This window comes from Rhinoraja longicauda, chromosome 14 (genome assembly GCF_053455715.1).
Source record: "Rhinoraja longicauda isolate Sanriku21f chromosome 14, sRhiLon1.1, whole genome shotgun sequence".
Taxonomy (NCBI): Eukaryota; Metazoa; Chordata; class Chondrichthyes; order Rajiformes; family Arhynchobatidae; genus Rhinoraja; species Rhinoraja longicauda.
In genome coordinates, this window is record NC_135966.1 from 21,241,173 (window position 1) to 21,255,370 (window position 14,198).

Sequence of the window (14,198 nt, forward strand, 5' to 3'; positions counted from 1 at the left end):
GTGCTAATTTGTGATCAAATCGACCAAAATTTGTCCAAAATTTAATATTTTCAAAATTTGGGGGAAAAACAAGAAAAAAAATTATTTATGACATATAAGACATATTATTTATGACATATATGACACTTACTGATTTCTAAGCTCCCTTACAAAATGTCGGCACCTAATCCACCACGAGGCCCATATTCACACCAGGGTCATTATAATTGCATCATTTGCATTTTAAAAAAAATTGCAACGAGTGCAAAAAACCCCTCCGTTATAGCGTGAAAAATAGCATTGACAACCTTAGACAACCGGAGGGATTACAGAATGGAATATCACTAAAATAGGTGTGTAAACTAGATTTTTATTTCATGATTGAAAGTTCTATTCTTTATTAAGTAATTCAATGGAAAGCTTAAACACAAAATATAAACAATAAAAAAAGAAACAATAAATATTAAAACAGTTACTCTGCTTTTAACTCATACATTTCATAACGTGACCAAAGGGGCACCGACTGCTACTCACGTTCTGCTGCAAATTCTTGGGGCATCGGAAAACCATCTTATCGGGTGATAAATGATATAAATCATAAGCATGATCAGAATTTGGCTTATAGAGTTATTTAATTGTAAAATTAATGTAATCTTTCTGGTATAAATTAGCCTAAGGATTTGATGAAATCCTGCTTGGAAAAATGTCACAAAAAAGGCAAGAAAACACAGAGACATATCTGATATTTTTCTTTATAAAAACAGATTTACTTTTGCTTCATCTCATTATTTTGGCTGTACACCATGATCTTTCCTACAAAATACAGGATATGAAACAATGGGAATATTACATAAAAATATAGGAAAATAACCTGGAAGTTTGAAGACCTTCAGTTTCACTACTGAGTGCTGTATTTATGAAACACTCATATTCAAACTATGATGTATGATTTACAAGATGTATTTCTATTTTTACCAGGTAAACTGAACAATGTTGAATTAGTGAAGCATGGATTGGCAGATGTTGTAGAAAATCCTGGCATCATTACAGATATTGGGATGAAAGCTGTCAATGAAGTATTTCCATGCATCAAATATTTACTTATTTATAACTGTCCACATCTCCATAATGCACACAATTGGATAACAGGTACTTAAATTTTATAAGGTCTGCAGTTATATTATTCATATACATTTTTAATTTGAGGTAATTGACTTAGCTGACAATAATTTGAACAGATATTGACTGAGGGTACCAGTTGTATAAAATTGCTATTTAAAATTAAAACAAAATTGGTTTCAGGTGATCAAAAAGCTGCCACTTTCAATGGCCAGAGATAACTGATTGTACCTAATTGTCCAGTAATACTACACAAACAGCAAATTTTCCGATTATTAAAGTCACTTTGAATCTGGAACTATACCTCTTATTCTTTGCTGCACTAAATGCAGGCATACTTGAATGGATGTCAGAAAATGAAATTGAAAAATGCCGGTGACATAAGACACAATTTTAAAAAAAATACTGTTAGATTACATACAAGGTATATGTACATGAGAGCTCCCAAATTGTATTAGAGCTACTTCATTTCAAATTGCATCTGCAAAATTGATAAATTGGTTCAAGGTAAAAACAATATCCGAACATATTGAAGAGCTTGTCCTGAATTACTTGCAAGTGCTGTGACATTGATATATATGAAGTAGTACATTTATGAGAGCAAGCATAGACCCGGCGACTGTTTCACCAAACATTTGTGCGCAGTCCGCCAAGATCTACTTAAACTCCCGGTTACTAACCATTTTAACCCCCCTTTCAACTCCCATACTGACCTTTCTGACCAAGGGCAACCTCCTTTGCTAGCGTGCGGCCACAAGCAAACTAAAGGAGCAACACCTCAAATTTTGCCTGGGTGTCTTACAACCCAACAGTAAGAACATTGAATTTTCAGATTTTGGGTAACCACGAACAATCTCCCCTCCCCTTTCTCTTCCCCTCATCCTGTGACCCAGCTGGATTTGCATCAATTTCTGTCCTCTCCTTCCCAACCTCAGCCCCTCCTCCCCCCATTGCTTCCTCTGGCTTCTCAATTTGCAATTTTTCAAACCACCTGTCTCACACCACCTTCGTTTATCTCTAACCTTTGTTCTAACCAACTGCCGGTCAAAAAAAAACACTCCCCTGAGTCTACCTATTACATGCTACACTTTGTCCTCCCTCTCCTGTCTTCCAGATTTTTTACCCCCCCCCCTCTACAATCAGTCTGAAGAAGTGTCTAACCCAAAACATCACCTATCCATGTTATCCAGAGCTGCTGCCTGACACGTTGAATTACTCCAGCACTTTGTGTCCTTTTGTGACCAGCATCTGCAATTCCTTGTTTCTACATCTTAACTTTATGCACTGTTCTTTGAAGATTGATTTTTTTTCATTGCACAGACTTAAGCAAAGAGATATTTGAATTCGAGTACCAATTATACTCTGGTGCTTTAAAATGCTCTTTTTACAGAATTTTTCAATGCATGTGAAGAATAGCAATATTCATGAATACTAGTTAAACTTGCATTATTCTTTCTAAATATAAACTTTTAATATTTTATAGACCATTCACGATGGAGTCGCTTAGTGGATCTTACACTAGTCCGTTGCCATGCCATTAAATTAGAATCATTCAGTCAATTTATAGAAATGCTGCCAAGTTTGGAGTTTATTTCATTGGATCAAATGTTCCGGGAGCCTCCAAAGGTATGATTATTGCTTTTGTAAGAACAAAAGAATCTGTGGACACTCTATAAACTGCTGGCTTGACTCCAAACTTAATATGCTATATGTTCTGATTGTCCAGGATACTTGGGTATTTTGAGATTTAGGAAAAAAAAATCAAACTATCATGTTCTAGATTTCCACAGCAGTGAAAACATTATTTTAAAATATGACCTTGATGTTCTTGTAAGTTTCACCAGGTCACCTCTCACTCTTCCACACTCCATTGAGTAGAGGCTCAATATACCCAATATAGATGCAAAATTAGAAATTATTTGTCTCGCTGTCTCAAGCCACATACGTCATTACTGAGTAATGAAACTGCAATTATACCTCAAACTCTTCAGGCCAGTACCAGATCTTCCTTACTTTTGTGCTCCACTCCCTTTTTAACAAAAAAATAGTATTCTATGTGTTTTCTGAATTGCTGGCTGCACCTTCTTGCTAAATTTGGCTTTCTTGTATAAGGACTCCAAGATCGTTGAGTGCATCCATTCAGTACTCTTGAACTGTTTACATAGGATACACAATTCTCCACACTGCTCCATCTATCATAATTTTGTGCACTTGCTCAATCTGTCCAAAATCCTTTATCGATTTTGTGTCCTTCTCAAATGTTACTTTTTCACACATTCTTTGTATCATCAGCAAACTTCAAATCAATATTTCCAGTCCCTTTGTCTCAATCGTTGATACAGATTTTTAAAAAACATGAGGTTTCTGTACTGTTCCTTGTGATACCTTGTTGTTTGTTTGCCATTCTGAAAATTGACTGTAATAAGTCAACTTCCAGCATCCAACTTTTTGTTACATTTTATGTAATATATTTGCTTAGAAAACAAACATTGATTTTACTGACATAGCGAGCTGAATATACCAATTTCTCTCATAAATCACTAAAGGGAAATTGGAAAAGTAACTGTTTTGCTTATCCATTGCTTCAGGGCTGTGCTCGTGTTGGTTTGAGTGCTGGCACAGGAATCGGTGTTTCGTCTGCTCTTGTTAGCAATCAAAATTCCAACAATGATAATGATAACCACCAAAATAATCATGCTAATGTCAATAACAATAATGAGGAAAATGATGCCCAGCAAGAGAGAGCAGCAGCTGATCTCCCAAACCCAGTGAATGGTAAGTTTTTCACAGGTTTATACATTGTCAGCTTATATTGTAAGATTCACATTGTCAGTTATTTAATTATCAATCCTGTTCATGCTGAATATACTTCCTGCAATCTATTTATTTGAAACAACCAGAAATATTGACCATATATTTTCCAAAGTAATATAGTTTTCAGTTTTCTCAAATTGAACATTGACTGTTAAAAATATATGGTCAATTTTAGCTGCTGAGGAGAATTTGAATGAGGAATTGTGGCATATGTTTTAGACGGAAATGCCCAGGGTGATAACTTGGTAGGCAATATTCCTGAAGTTAGAAACAGAAATTGCATGAAAGTAGATTTCCCAAATACACAGAAGCTCATTCCATATTGAATGCTAGATATTTATGTTAAAATATTTTTATTGTCATCTTTCATTTTTTGTATTCCTTTTAGATTCTGCTAGCATTTCTTCTGTTTGTGAATGTTATGTGCAATTTGTGTAGTTTTAGTGGAGTTCTTTGGTAAATTAGTTGTGAAAATTGTGTAAACAAAATTTTTTAAAAAACAGAATTCTGCATCTTCCCTCTGTACCAGGAAATTTTGGATTTCCACACAAGCATACATGAATGCAGAAATACTGGCTTACTATCTGTTCGCTGACTGTTCTTCACAACTAGTGCTGATTTGCTGTTTATGGTTAATAACATAGATTATCCAATGTCAGATTGTACATGCATGGATAGTTCTCCATGTTGAAATCAATCAAGAAAAGTATTAAGTATAAATGCAATGGATTAAAGTATTGCTATTTTGCTTTTGTGGTTTGACTGTATTTGAATATTTTATGTGATTATCTTTTCGCTTATATTTTAATTTAATTTTGATTTTTTTTTAATGTTGGAAATGTGTCGTATAGCAAAAAAAACAGACTCTTCATTTAAACTGACCCCACACAGATCCTCAAACATCAACTCCTCCCAATTCTATCACTCACCTACACCCTTGGGGCAATTTACAGTGGGGGGATTATTCTATCAACCATCATATATTTGTGATTTGAGATGAAACTCTGGCACATGAAAACTCCGCACAGTCATGAGGAGCTGTGCTGGCTGAAGATAGGTCCCGATCCGAAACATTGTCTCTGCATTCCCTCCACAGATGCTGTCTGACTGCTGAGTTGCTCCAACACTTGGTTTTAGGCTCAAGATTCCAGCATCTGCAGTTTATTATGTCACCAGTCATGAGGAGAACGTGCAAACTCCACACAGCATCAAAGGTCAGGATTAAACCTGTGTCACTGGAGCAGTGAGACAGCAGCAGTACGAGCTACACCACTGAACCAGGCTAAACCAGGGGGATGTGGTTTTGCTAGATGACAATTTTTGGCAGTATTTGCCACTTATTCTGCCCACCTCAACCGTACTCCATCAACTGCCCCTTATGAATGGCTTTGCAATTGCTTGTGCACCAGACACCACTGTTGTCAATCAGTGTATAACGTCCACTCATGCACTTTCAATGGTATGCATATGAAGTATGTTTGAATTTAGTCCAGAAGTGACTGGAGAGCATGAGCTATCTAAAAATCTGGATGATTTGTGGTATGGCAATTGTTGGAGGTTGGTGTGCCAAATGTTGATCCTAAATATCATTTAAATAAATAGCATATCCTCATTTCATTGGCATTATTAAATGTTGTGGCACTTTCTTTGTGCTGCTTATCATTTAGTAAGACACAGTGCTGCATGTAGGTTTGCTTACTATATGTTAACTTGAAGTCTTTTTGCTGCTTCAGAACAAGGACTTCAGGAGGCAGTACAGAATGGCAGGCCTGATGATGCTGACTGTAATTCTGACCAAAACGGTGAACAGTCTGTGACCTCCATGGATGGTGATGAAGAACAAGCAGGTAAATTGTTATGAAAATGTGATGGTTGGATTTGTAGACAACCTGTCACTTTAGTGTTTTGCATATGCCTTTTTCACTTGCCTCCTTAGTTCCTCGAAAGGCTTAGTTAATTGCTTAACCTCATCCAATACTGTTTATCATTAAAGAAATAGTAATGAAGCTCAATGCTAAAAATATTTTTTTGTATTGGCTCAGTTGGTAGAGCTACCGCCTTATAGTGCTAGAGATCCGGGTTTGATCCTGACCTCTGAACCTGTCTGTGTGAAGTATGCACATTTTCCCTGTGATCGCATGGGTTTCCTCTGGGCTCTCCGGTTTCTTCCCACATCCTAAAGATGTGCTGGTTTGTAGGTTACTTGACTTCTGTAAATTGCACTGAGTGTGTAGGAAGTGGATGAGAAAGTGGAATATAACAGAACTAGTGTAAACGGGTAATCAATGGTCGGCGAGGACTCGGGTCAAAAGGCCTGTTTCCTTGTTGTATCTTTTAATCAATCAATCTCATTGTGGCCCAATGTCAAATTTTGTTGGGGAGCACTTCTGTAAAGTGCAGGATTCAATTGCTGTAATGAATGATGTCACCATAGAACACTGAGAAAAGATAATAATAGGATGAGTAGAATCGACATAAATTTAACAAAGGAGATGTGTTTGAACAGTTGGAGTTCTTTGTGAATGTGACTGAAAGACTAGATTAAGGGAAAATAGTGGGTATGATGTGGTTCCATATGTAGTGGGCTTTTGATAAGGTACCACACAGGATTGATCGACTAGAGCACATGGGATTGAAAGTTAGAAACTGGCATGAATTGAAAATTGGTTAACAAGATGGAAAGAATGCTAATAAACAGATCTTTCACAGGTTGGTGGGCTGTAAACTGTTTTGTCACAGTGATCAGCGTTTGGACACCAGCTATTCATATTCTATTACAACAATTTGGCTGTGGCGACAAAATAACTTGCTTCCAGATTAGTTGATTGTAATTTAGGAGGAGGATATAAAGAGGCTTTAAGGGGATACAGACAAGCAAAGCAAGTGGACAACAGCATAGCAAAAAAAGGGAAAATGCAAGGTCATCTACTTCAGTAGACAAAGTAGGAAACAGAATATTTTTCAAATGGTGAGAAATTTGTCAGTTGATTGTCAAAGAGACCTTACTGTCCTTGTACACTGAAAGTTAACATGTACTGTAGGTAGAGCAAGCATTACAGAAGGCAATGGTACGTTGACTTTCACTATGTAATGATTTAAGTGGAGAAGAGTATGGTTAAATTAAAGGGTTCACTACCCAGAGGCCAGACTTAATAATCGAGACCCAAATTCAATTCCCAAGGCAGCTGTGGAATTTAAATTCAATTAATGATCTGGAAGTAAAATAAAACAAAAGAAAGTTAGTCATAATTGTATTGTCTTGGGAACCCCACCTAGTTTATTCATGTCGTTTATGAAACGAAATGCGGCTCACTTATTTGGTCTGATATTTTTGTAACCAATGTAGATAATTCTTAAAATGTCGTCTGAAATGGTCTATTTCTCAGCAAATCATTTTCAGCAATGGGCATCTGAAACATGAATAAAAACAGTGGCACAATGCATTATACAATTAGATAGGGCTTTGGTGAGATTGCATTTGTATTGTGTATACGGTAGTTGTCAACCTTTCAGTGGATTTACATGCCATTGTGGGAATGTATTGAATATTTGCTGGAGTTGCATAGTTTGTCATTTATTGTGTTTGAACTCCATGTCCTTAAACTGCTTACATTTACTATTTTTCTCTCATGTGACTATCTCACTCCAATCTACAGATTCCTTCATTGTCTACAATGTGGTCTTTTTTTTTTTGTATCATTGAAGGTATAATTTGGAATCTAAATGATTGATCATTGCTATGAAAAGCAGTGGACCTAGATATTGATTCTTGCAGAATCTCATGGGAAATTACCTTTAAGATACAAAAGTGTTTCTCACCCAAAACCTGTTGCATTGTGTCTTTTTCACCCATTTGCCACTTCCTTGGAATTACATGGGCTTTTTTTCTCAGTTTTATGATGTGGGACTATTATAAATCTTGTAAACTCAAAGTTTCCTTATGGTAAGTGTGCGGATAGCTTTTTTTAATATGTTTATACCAGGCAACTCTTTATTGAATAGATCCTTGGTGTTCATTGTGTCTAAGTCCTGAATTTTATTCATTTGGTTGCATCTGCCTTTGTTTTGCACAGAAAGCTTAATTTATCCAGTCTTTCCACACTGTTAAACTTAATTTTTCGGCAGCCTCCTCAATATCACCTTGCACATTTGCATTTGTTTCCTCTTCTCTCCTCCCAATTAATACATTATGAATCTATTGCCTGATAACCGCAGTGTTACATTTGGAGTGATACCCTTTGTCAATGTATGACCAGAATTGTACAGTGGTTCACTGTGAAATCAGCTTACCCAAGTACGATTAGTTCTCTGTTCTGGAAAAGGTGGTGCTTAAATACATACATTTTAAGTATAAACAAATCAAAAGTAATTGTCCCTTTCAAGAGACAGTATGATTGTCAAACTAGAAACAAGAAAATAGTAACTTGTACAATCTGCCCAGAAAAATTAATATATTTATGAAGGAAAGTAACACACTAGTCAAACTAGCTTAAATCAGTAATCATGGTATATTTTTCTATACACCAGAAATGTTTTTGTGTATGCAAGTACAATGTACAGTATTAACTGAAAATACTTTAATCCTATATTAATAGGAATAACTAAGTGGAGGATAAAACAATTTCCGAATTAAGTAAATTGAGCAACATTTGTTTTGCTCAGAATACTTAAAATGGAAAATATTTAATTTATAATTTTATTTAATTATTTAAATCAACTTTTGATAGTTTTGTGAACTCGGTGTCAGAACTGCAATAAAAAAGTGATTGACCACCCTTGACTTTGTGATGTGCTGCTTGAGGCTTAGGGTGGTAGATGGAATTTAATCCAGATGAGGGTGGGGGGGCAAATTTTGGTAGTGCATACAAAGTTCATTACAGGGATCTTGGGAGCATTGATACGAAGACCTGTAGACTTAGAATGCATGTATATAGCTTCCTGAAAATAGAGTTACAGACGGTTAGGGAAGTGAAAAAGGCATTTGTTATGTTTGCTTTTGTAGGCAGAGATATTGAGAATGAGTTAGGTGCTATCTTGCAGCTGGTTGAAGTCTACTCAAATGTCAATTCTTGTTGCCATACTACAGGAAGGATATGGTTGCATGTGCAGAAGAGATTCACTGGGATGTTAGACACAAAAAGCTGGTCGCTTCTCGTCCCGAAATATCACACATTCCTTCTCTCCAGAGATGCTGCCTGTCCCGCTGAGTTTCTCCAGCATTCTGTGTCTATCTTCGGTTTAAACCAGCATCTGCAGTTCCTTCTTACACATTTCACTGGGATGTTGTCTGGATTCCAGGCCTGTAGTTAATAGGAGAGATTAGATAGCTGGGTTTATTCTCTCTGGACTGTAAGAGGCTGAGGGGTGACTTTATAGAGTTTTATAAAATTTGAGGGACATTGATAGGATAGTCTTTTTCCGAAGGCATAAGAGTTTAGAACTAAAGGATATAGGGTTAAAGTGAGAGGAGTGTAATTTAAACGTGACCTGCAGAATATGTTTTATCCGCACAGGGCTGTGAAGATCTGGAATGAGATGATAGAGGCAGATGCAATTAAATGTTTAAAAGGCATTTGGACAGGTACTTGGATAGAAAAGGCATTGTTGCAAATAGCCCTAATGGAGACAAATGGGATCACATAGATAGGCATCATGGTTGATGTGGACAACATAAGCTGAGAGGGCTTGTCTCTACTGTGTGCTTTTATGAATTTTGATGAACAGAACATTGACTTTTATTTGGCTGCAAGAACTGTGCATACAATTTTAAATACAAAAAAGACGTATACTTGTGGATTCTTTCACACCGCTTTCAGAATATACTAACATGCTTTAAAGTACAGCTACATGTTAACATTTGGGGAAATTAACAAGCATTTTGCATGAAAAAAGTTTCCACAAATAGGACAGTGATAATCAACAAATTATTTGTTTTGGTAATGTTGAGTGAGAGACAAATATAGGCCATGACATCAGGGATTGCTCTCCTAACATTGGATCTTTTATTCCCATCTTGGAGCGGAGATGGGGCTTTGCATTAATGTCTCCTCTGATAAGCTTTGGTTTCTTGAGTTCTCCCTTACTCAGACACCTGTTAAATACCAGTTAAATTTGCTACATATATCTGAGCTTGAATTGTACAACAAAGAAACTGGCCCAATTTTCAATCTGATCTCCATCCTGCTGCAGCCATCAACTTTCATGTCATCTGCAAACTTAACGGTCTTTCATAGTTGTTCATATATACCACAAATAAACGGATCCCAACACAGATCTTGATTGTGTTTGGAAGGCCCTGGGATATTGCTGAATTGTGACTGCATACAACATTTTGCTGCATCACAGTTTTTCTGTTGTAATGCTCTTCATCTCATCTGCCAACATAAGCCTGTTTTGATGGCAGCCAGGCATCTAAATAAATATTTAGTAAAAGAGTTCTTGAAACAATTCTGCACTATTAGCTTGTGGCATGTTTGTTGTCTGGATATTGATATTTTCTACAGGGATTACCAATTTGACCTGCTTCCAGTCTTCCGCTTAGACATAATTTGAGGATTTTTAAATTGGAGTAGTTTTAATTATGGGACTTGAGCATGTCATTTAGGCTGATAATCCAATGTTGTACTATAGGAATGCTCTGCCCTTCCTAAATCTCTGTACTCTATTTTGATCCGTCGCAAATCTGCATTATTATGTTCTGTGTTTGGCCACCTCAGTTCGCAATCCAAAATTCATTCATTGAACTTCTATGCTCCTACTTTCATCTTTTTACATGAATCTACTTTGTTAACTAACCTTTTAGACACCTGCCTAACACCTCGCATGGCTTTGTCATATTTTGTTTAATGCTCTCATGAAGTACCTCCATTGAAAGCACCGTATACATAATTGTTGGACTACTTTTCTACCTAAATGTTTCAACTAACCGTAAGCTTGCTTTGTAAATTTTGAGCAATACAAATAAATGTGTAACCTCATTTATTTAGGACCAAGTGGGCTTCAGCCAACTGTCAAAGTAAATCCAGTGATTGTGCACGATTCAGACAGTGAAGATGATGATGAATATAGTATAGATACTTCTGCAAATTGGAATGGACGTGATGATGGGGATAATTTTTCAGATGAGAGGAAAAAAAGTGCACCTTTACTTTGTGAAGGAACAGGTAAGTGTTGCAGTTGGAGTGCAGACTGTTTGTATCTTTTCTTGTCTCGAGCTCTTGCTGGAATATTACCAGAACATTATCAGATCATTAGTTGGCAATTGAAAATTAAAAATTTTGTGTTCAGTTGTACAATAAAATAAATTCAGTATTTCTGACCTGAGTAAAATGATCTTTCTAGGGCCTTTGGATTTTTCTCCTCCTGTCATATATTGCAACTGGTGGAAATGATGAAGGATGCAGCTGGCAGAAATATCACATTTCCGCCAGCTGTAATGATATCCCACTACTAACAACATCTTCCCGTCCCCACCCCTATCCACTTTCCGCAAGGACCACTCTCTCTGTGACTCCCTGGTCCACTCAACCTTCCCCACTCCACCCCTCCCTGACTCCTGGCACTTTACCCTGCAAAGGCAGGAGTTGCAGCACTTGATTCCTATGCTTCTTCCCATCCTGCCATCCAAGGACATAAATAACCCTTCCAAGTGAGGCAGAGACTCATGTATACCTCTTCCAACCTTATCTGCTGCATTTGATGTTCCTGCTGTGACATGCTCTTTATCAGTGAGACCAAGCACAGGCGAGGCAACCAGTTTTCAGAACCCCTGCACTCTGTCCACAATGGCCATTCCGAGCTCCCGGTTGGATAACACTTCAAGCCCTCTTCCCTTATCCATGCTGACCATTCTCAGCCACTGGGTAGTCTAAAATCAATGGAATAAACATAGAATTTTCCAATTCCAGGTAACTGATACATCTTGAGTTTATCCCACTCATTCTCTCTTTCCTTCTAATCCATCTTTTCTGTTGTCTTGTGTTTGTTCTTTTGTATATTTACCCTCCCCCAACCTCCATCACACTAGATTCCAACTGATTCCATTCACCTAGTCCCCATACCCATCTGGTTCATCTGCCCTTTATCTCTACATTAATGCTTCCCATTATCACCTTCCTGACTTGTCAGATTTCATTACTGGCAACATTTATGTTCCTGCTTATCACCTTCCAGCAACTGTCTCAACATTCACCTCCTCCCATCTGGCTCCGCTACTTTTTGTCTGGTTCCGCCTATCACTCTCCTACCTCTGTCTTCCAATTTCTGTCCTCCACCTCTCCAATAGGCCCTACCTGCCCATCATCAATCTTTCTGAGTCTCCTGGCCCCTGTCTCATTGCTCCCCACATCCTCTTATACTGGCTCCACCTGCCCATCATCATACTTGCCCAGTATAAGTGCTGGAAAACTTTGACAATTTCCCCAACATTTCCGCAGCAAAGCCTCTCGACCCGCTGAGTTCCTCCAGCAGTTTAGATTTTGCATCTAATTTTCTTTGTTTGGTATATGAGTCAGTAAAATGTGTGTTCTCATATTCATTGGGACTAATGTTTCTAAATTGAGCTCTCAGTTCAAAGTTTCCCTTGGCATATTAAATTCAGCTTTTCACCTGAATATATTTCTTTGATGCGAGATTAATATAGTTTTTATTTACAGGCGTTTGTGGTAAAGGCAAGGCCCCATTACGGAAAAAAAGCCCAGTTAATCAGTATGATCTTCACAGACCATTCCAAATGGATGAAAGCAGTTGTGAAAAAAGCTGTCAAGTGACCAGTGAACAAATAAAAGCTGATATGAAAGCAGCCAGTGATGTCCCAGAAAGGAACAGGAGCAAAGATGCTTCTTGTGCAACTGGAATTTGTTCCAGTCCATCAGGAACAGCCAACTCAAACATTGTTACATCTTCTCAAAGTATGGAATCTAATGGGACAGATTCTCTGAATGGTGGGTGCAGACATTATAATACAGCATATTCACCACAGTTTGATAGTGGAATTCATAACTGTTCAAGTTCTACGCATAGAATTGGAGACTCGTCTAATAGCAATGAGCAAAGCTCAAGAAATGGCTCGGTTCCAACTTGCTGCATGTGCAGCACAACTCAGGTAAATGAAAGCAGGACATGTGGATGCTCTGAACCCAATGAGCCTTCCACAAGCAGGGGATCATCTGATAAGTCTGATTTAAAAGGACGCTGTAACACAGATTCAACAGTATCTGAATTTTCACAGAGAAGATCTTCCATTTGCAAGCAAGAACAACGAAATGTTGGTAATGGAAGGACTAATGGTGAGTGTGGTGGTACCAGACACACAGTGAATATGAATCATCATCCCACATGCTCGGAAGGGGCCCAGAATGAAGGCTATCCACGTAGACCTGTGACAAGGTCGAGTAGCAAATTTGGCCAGATTCCACTGATCGCAGAGCCAGGTAAAACATGCATAATCATAGATTTATAATGCTTTATTCTAAATAGTACCAACTGACGAGCATTATTTTTTCTGCAATTTTGAATAGCATCCATGCCACAACTCTTGCTGTGTTACTGGTCACTTTTTCTGTATGAAACATTTCACCTTGCTGCCTTAATGAAGTTATTATTTTGCATAATATGCCAAAACCCATGCAAGTTGATTCTTTGTACCTGTATTTGTCCTCTTATACATATAAAGGTGTTCATCTTACCTCTGTTGAATTATTGAAAAATAAGCCTTTATCCCATCCATTCCAAGCACCTAAACAATTTGCTTAAACAGTTATTTAAATGGCAGCCACAGAACTGGCAGTCCTTGGGAAACGATCGGCTGTGATGTGCTGGACCCAGTCTCTTAGCTGGATTCACTACTGTGATGCTTGCAAGGATGCAGTGGGACTCTGCAATCTGCATTCATAAGTGATAGGAGCAGAACTAGGCCATTCCACCATCAAGTCTACTCTGCCATTCATTCATGATTGATCGATCTATCCCTCCTAACCTCATTCTCCTGCCTTCTCCCAATAACACCTGACACCAGTACTAATCAAAAATCTATCTCTGCCTTAAAAATACCAATTGACATCGTCTCCAAAGCCTCTGTGGCAAAAAAATCTGCAGTCACCACCCTCGGACTAAAGAAATTTCTCTTCATCCCTTTCTTAAAGGAATGTCCTTTAATTGTGAGGCTATGCCCTCTCGTCCGAGACATTCCCACTAGTGGAAACATCCTCTCCACATCCACTCTGTCCAAGCCTTTCATTATTTGGTAAGTTTCAATGAGGTCCCCCCCTCATCCTTCTAAACTCCAA

At 37.7% G+C, this 14,198-nt stretch overlaps 1 protein-coding gene across 4 annotated transcripts in view; it reads left to right on the top strand.

The window, feature by feature from the left end:
• fbxo38 (F-box protein 38) overlaps positions 1 to 14,198 on the top strand; it is a 58,747-nt gene that overhangs the window by 23,253 nt on the left and 21,296 nt on the right. For 3 of the 4 annotated variants that reach the window (XM_078411556.1, XM_078411555.1, XM_078411558.1), the window contains 6 exons: positions 958 to 1,128; positions 2,582 to 2,724; positions 3,687 to 3,873; positions 5,646 to 5,759; positions 10,899 to 11,075; positions 12,567 to 13,343. In XM_078411556.1, coding sequence (XP_078267682.1) covers positions 958 to 1,128; positions 2,582 to 2,724; positions 3,687 to 3,873; positions 5,646 to 5,759; positions 10,899 to 11,075; positions 12,567 to 13,343 — 1,569 coding nt within the window. The remainder of the gene's footprint in view (positions 1 to 957; positions 1,129 to 2,581; positions 2,725 to 3,686; positions 3,874 to 5,645; positions 5,760 to 10,898; positions 11,076 to 12,566; positions 13,344 to 14,198) is intronic. The other variant, XM_078411557.1, reaches the window with a different exon arrangement.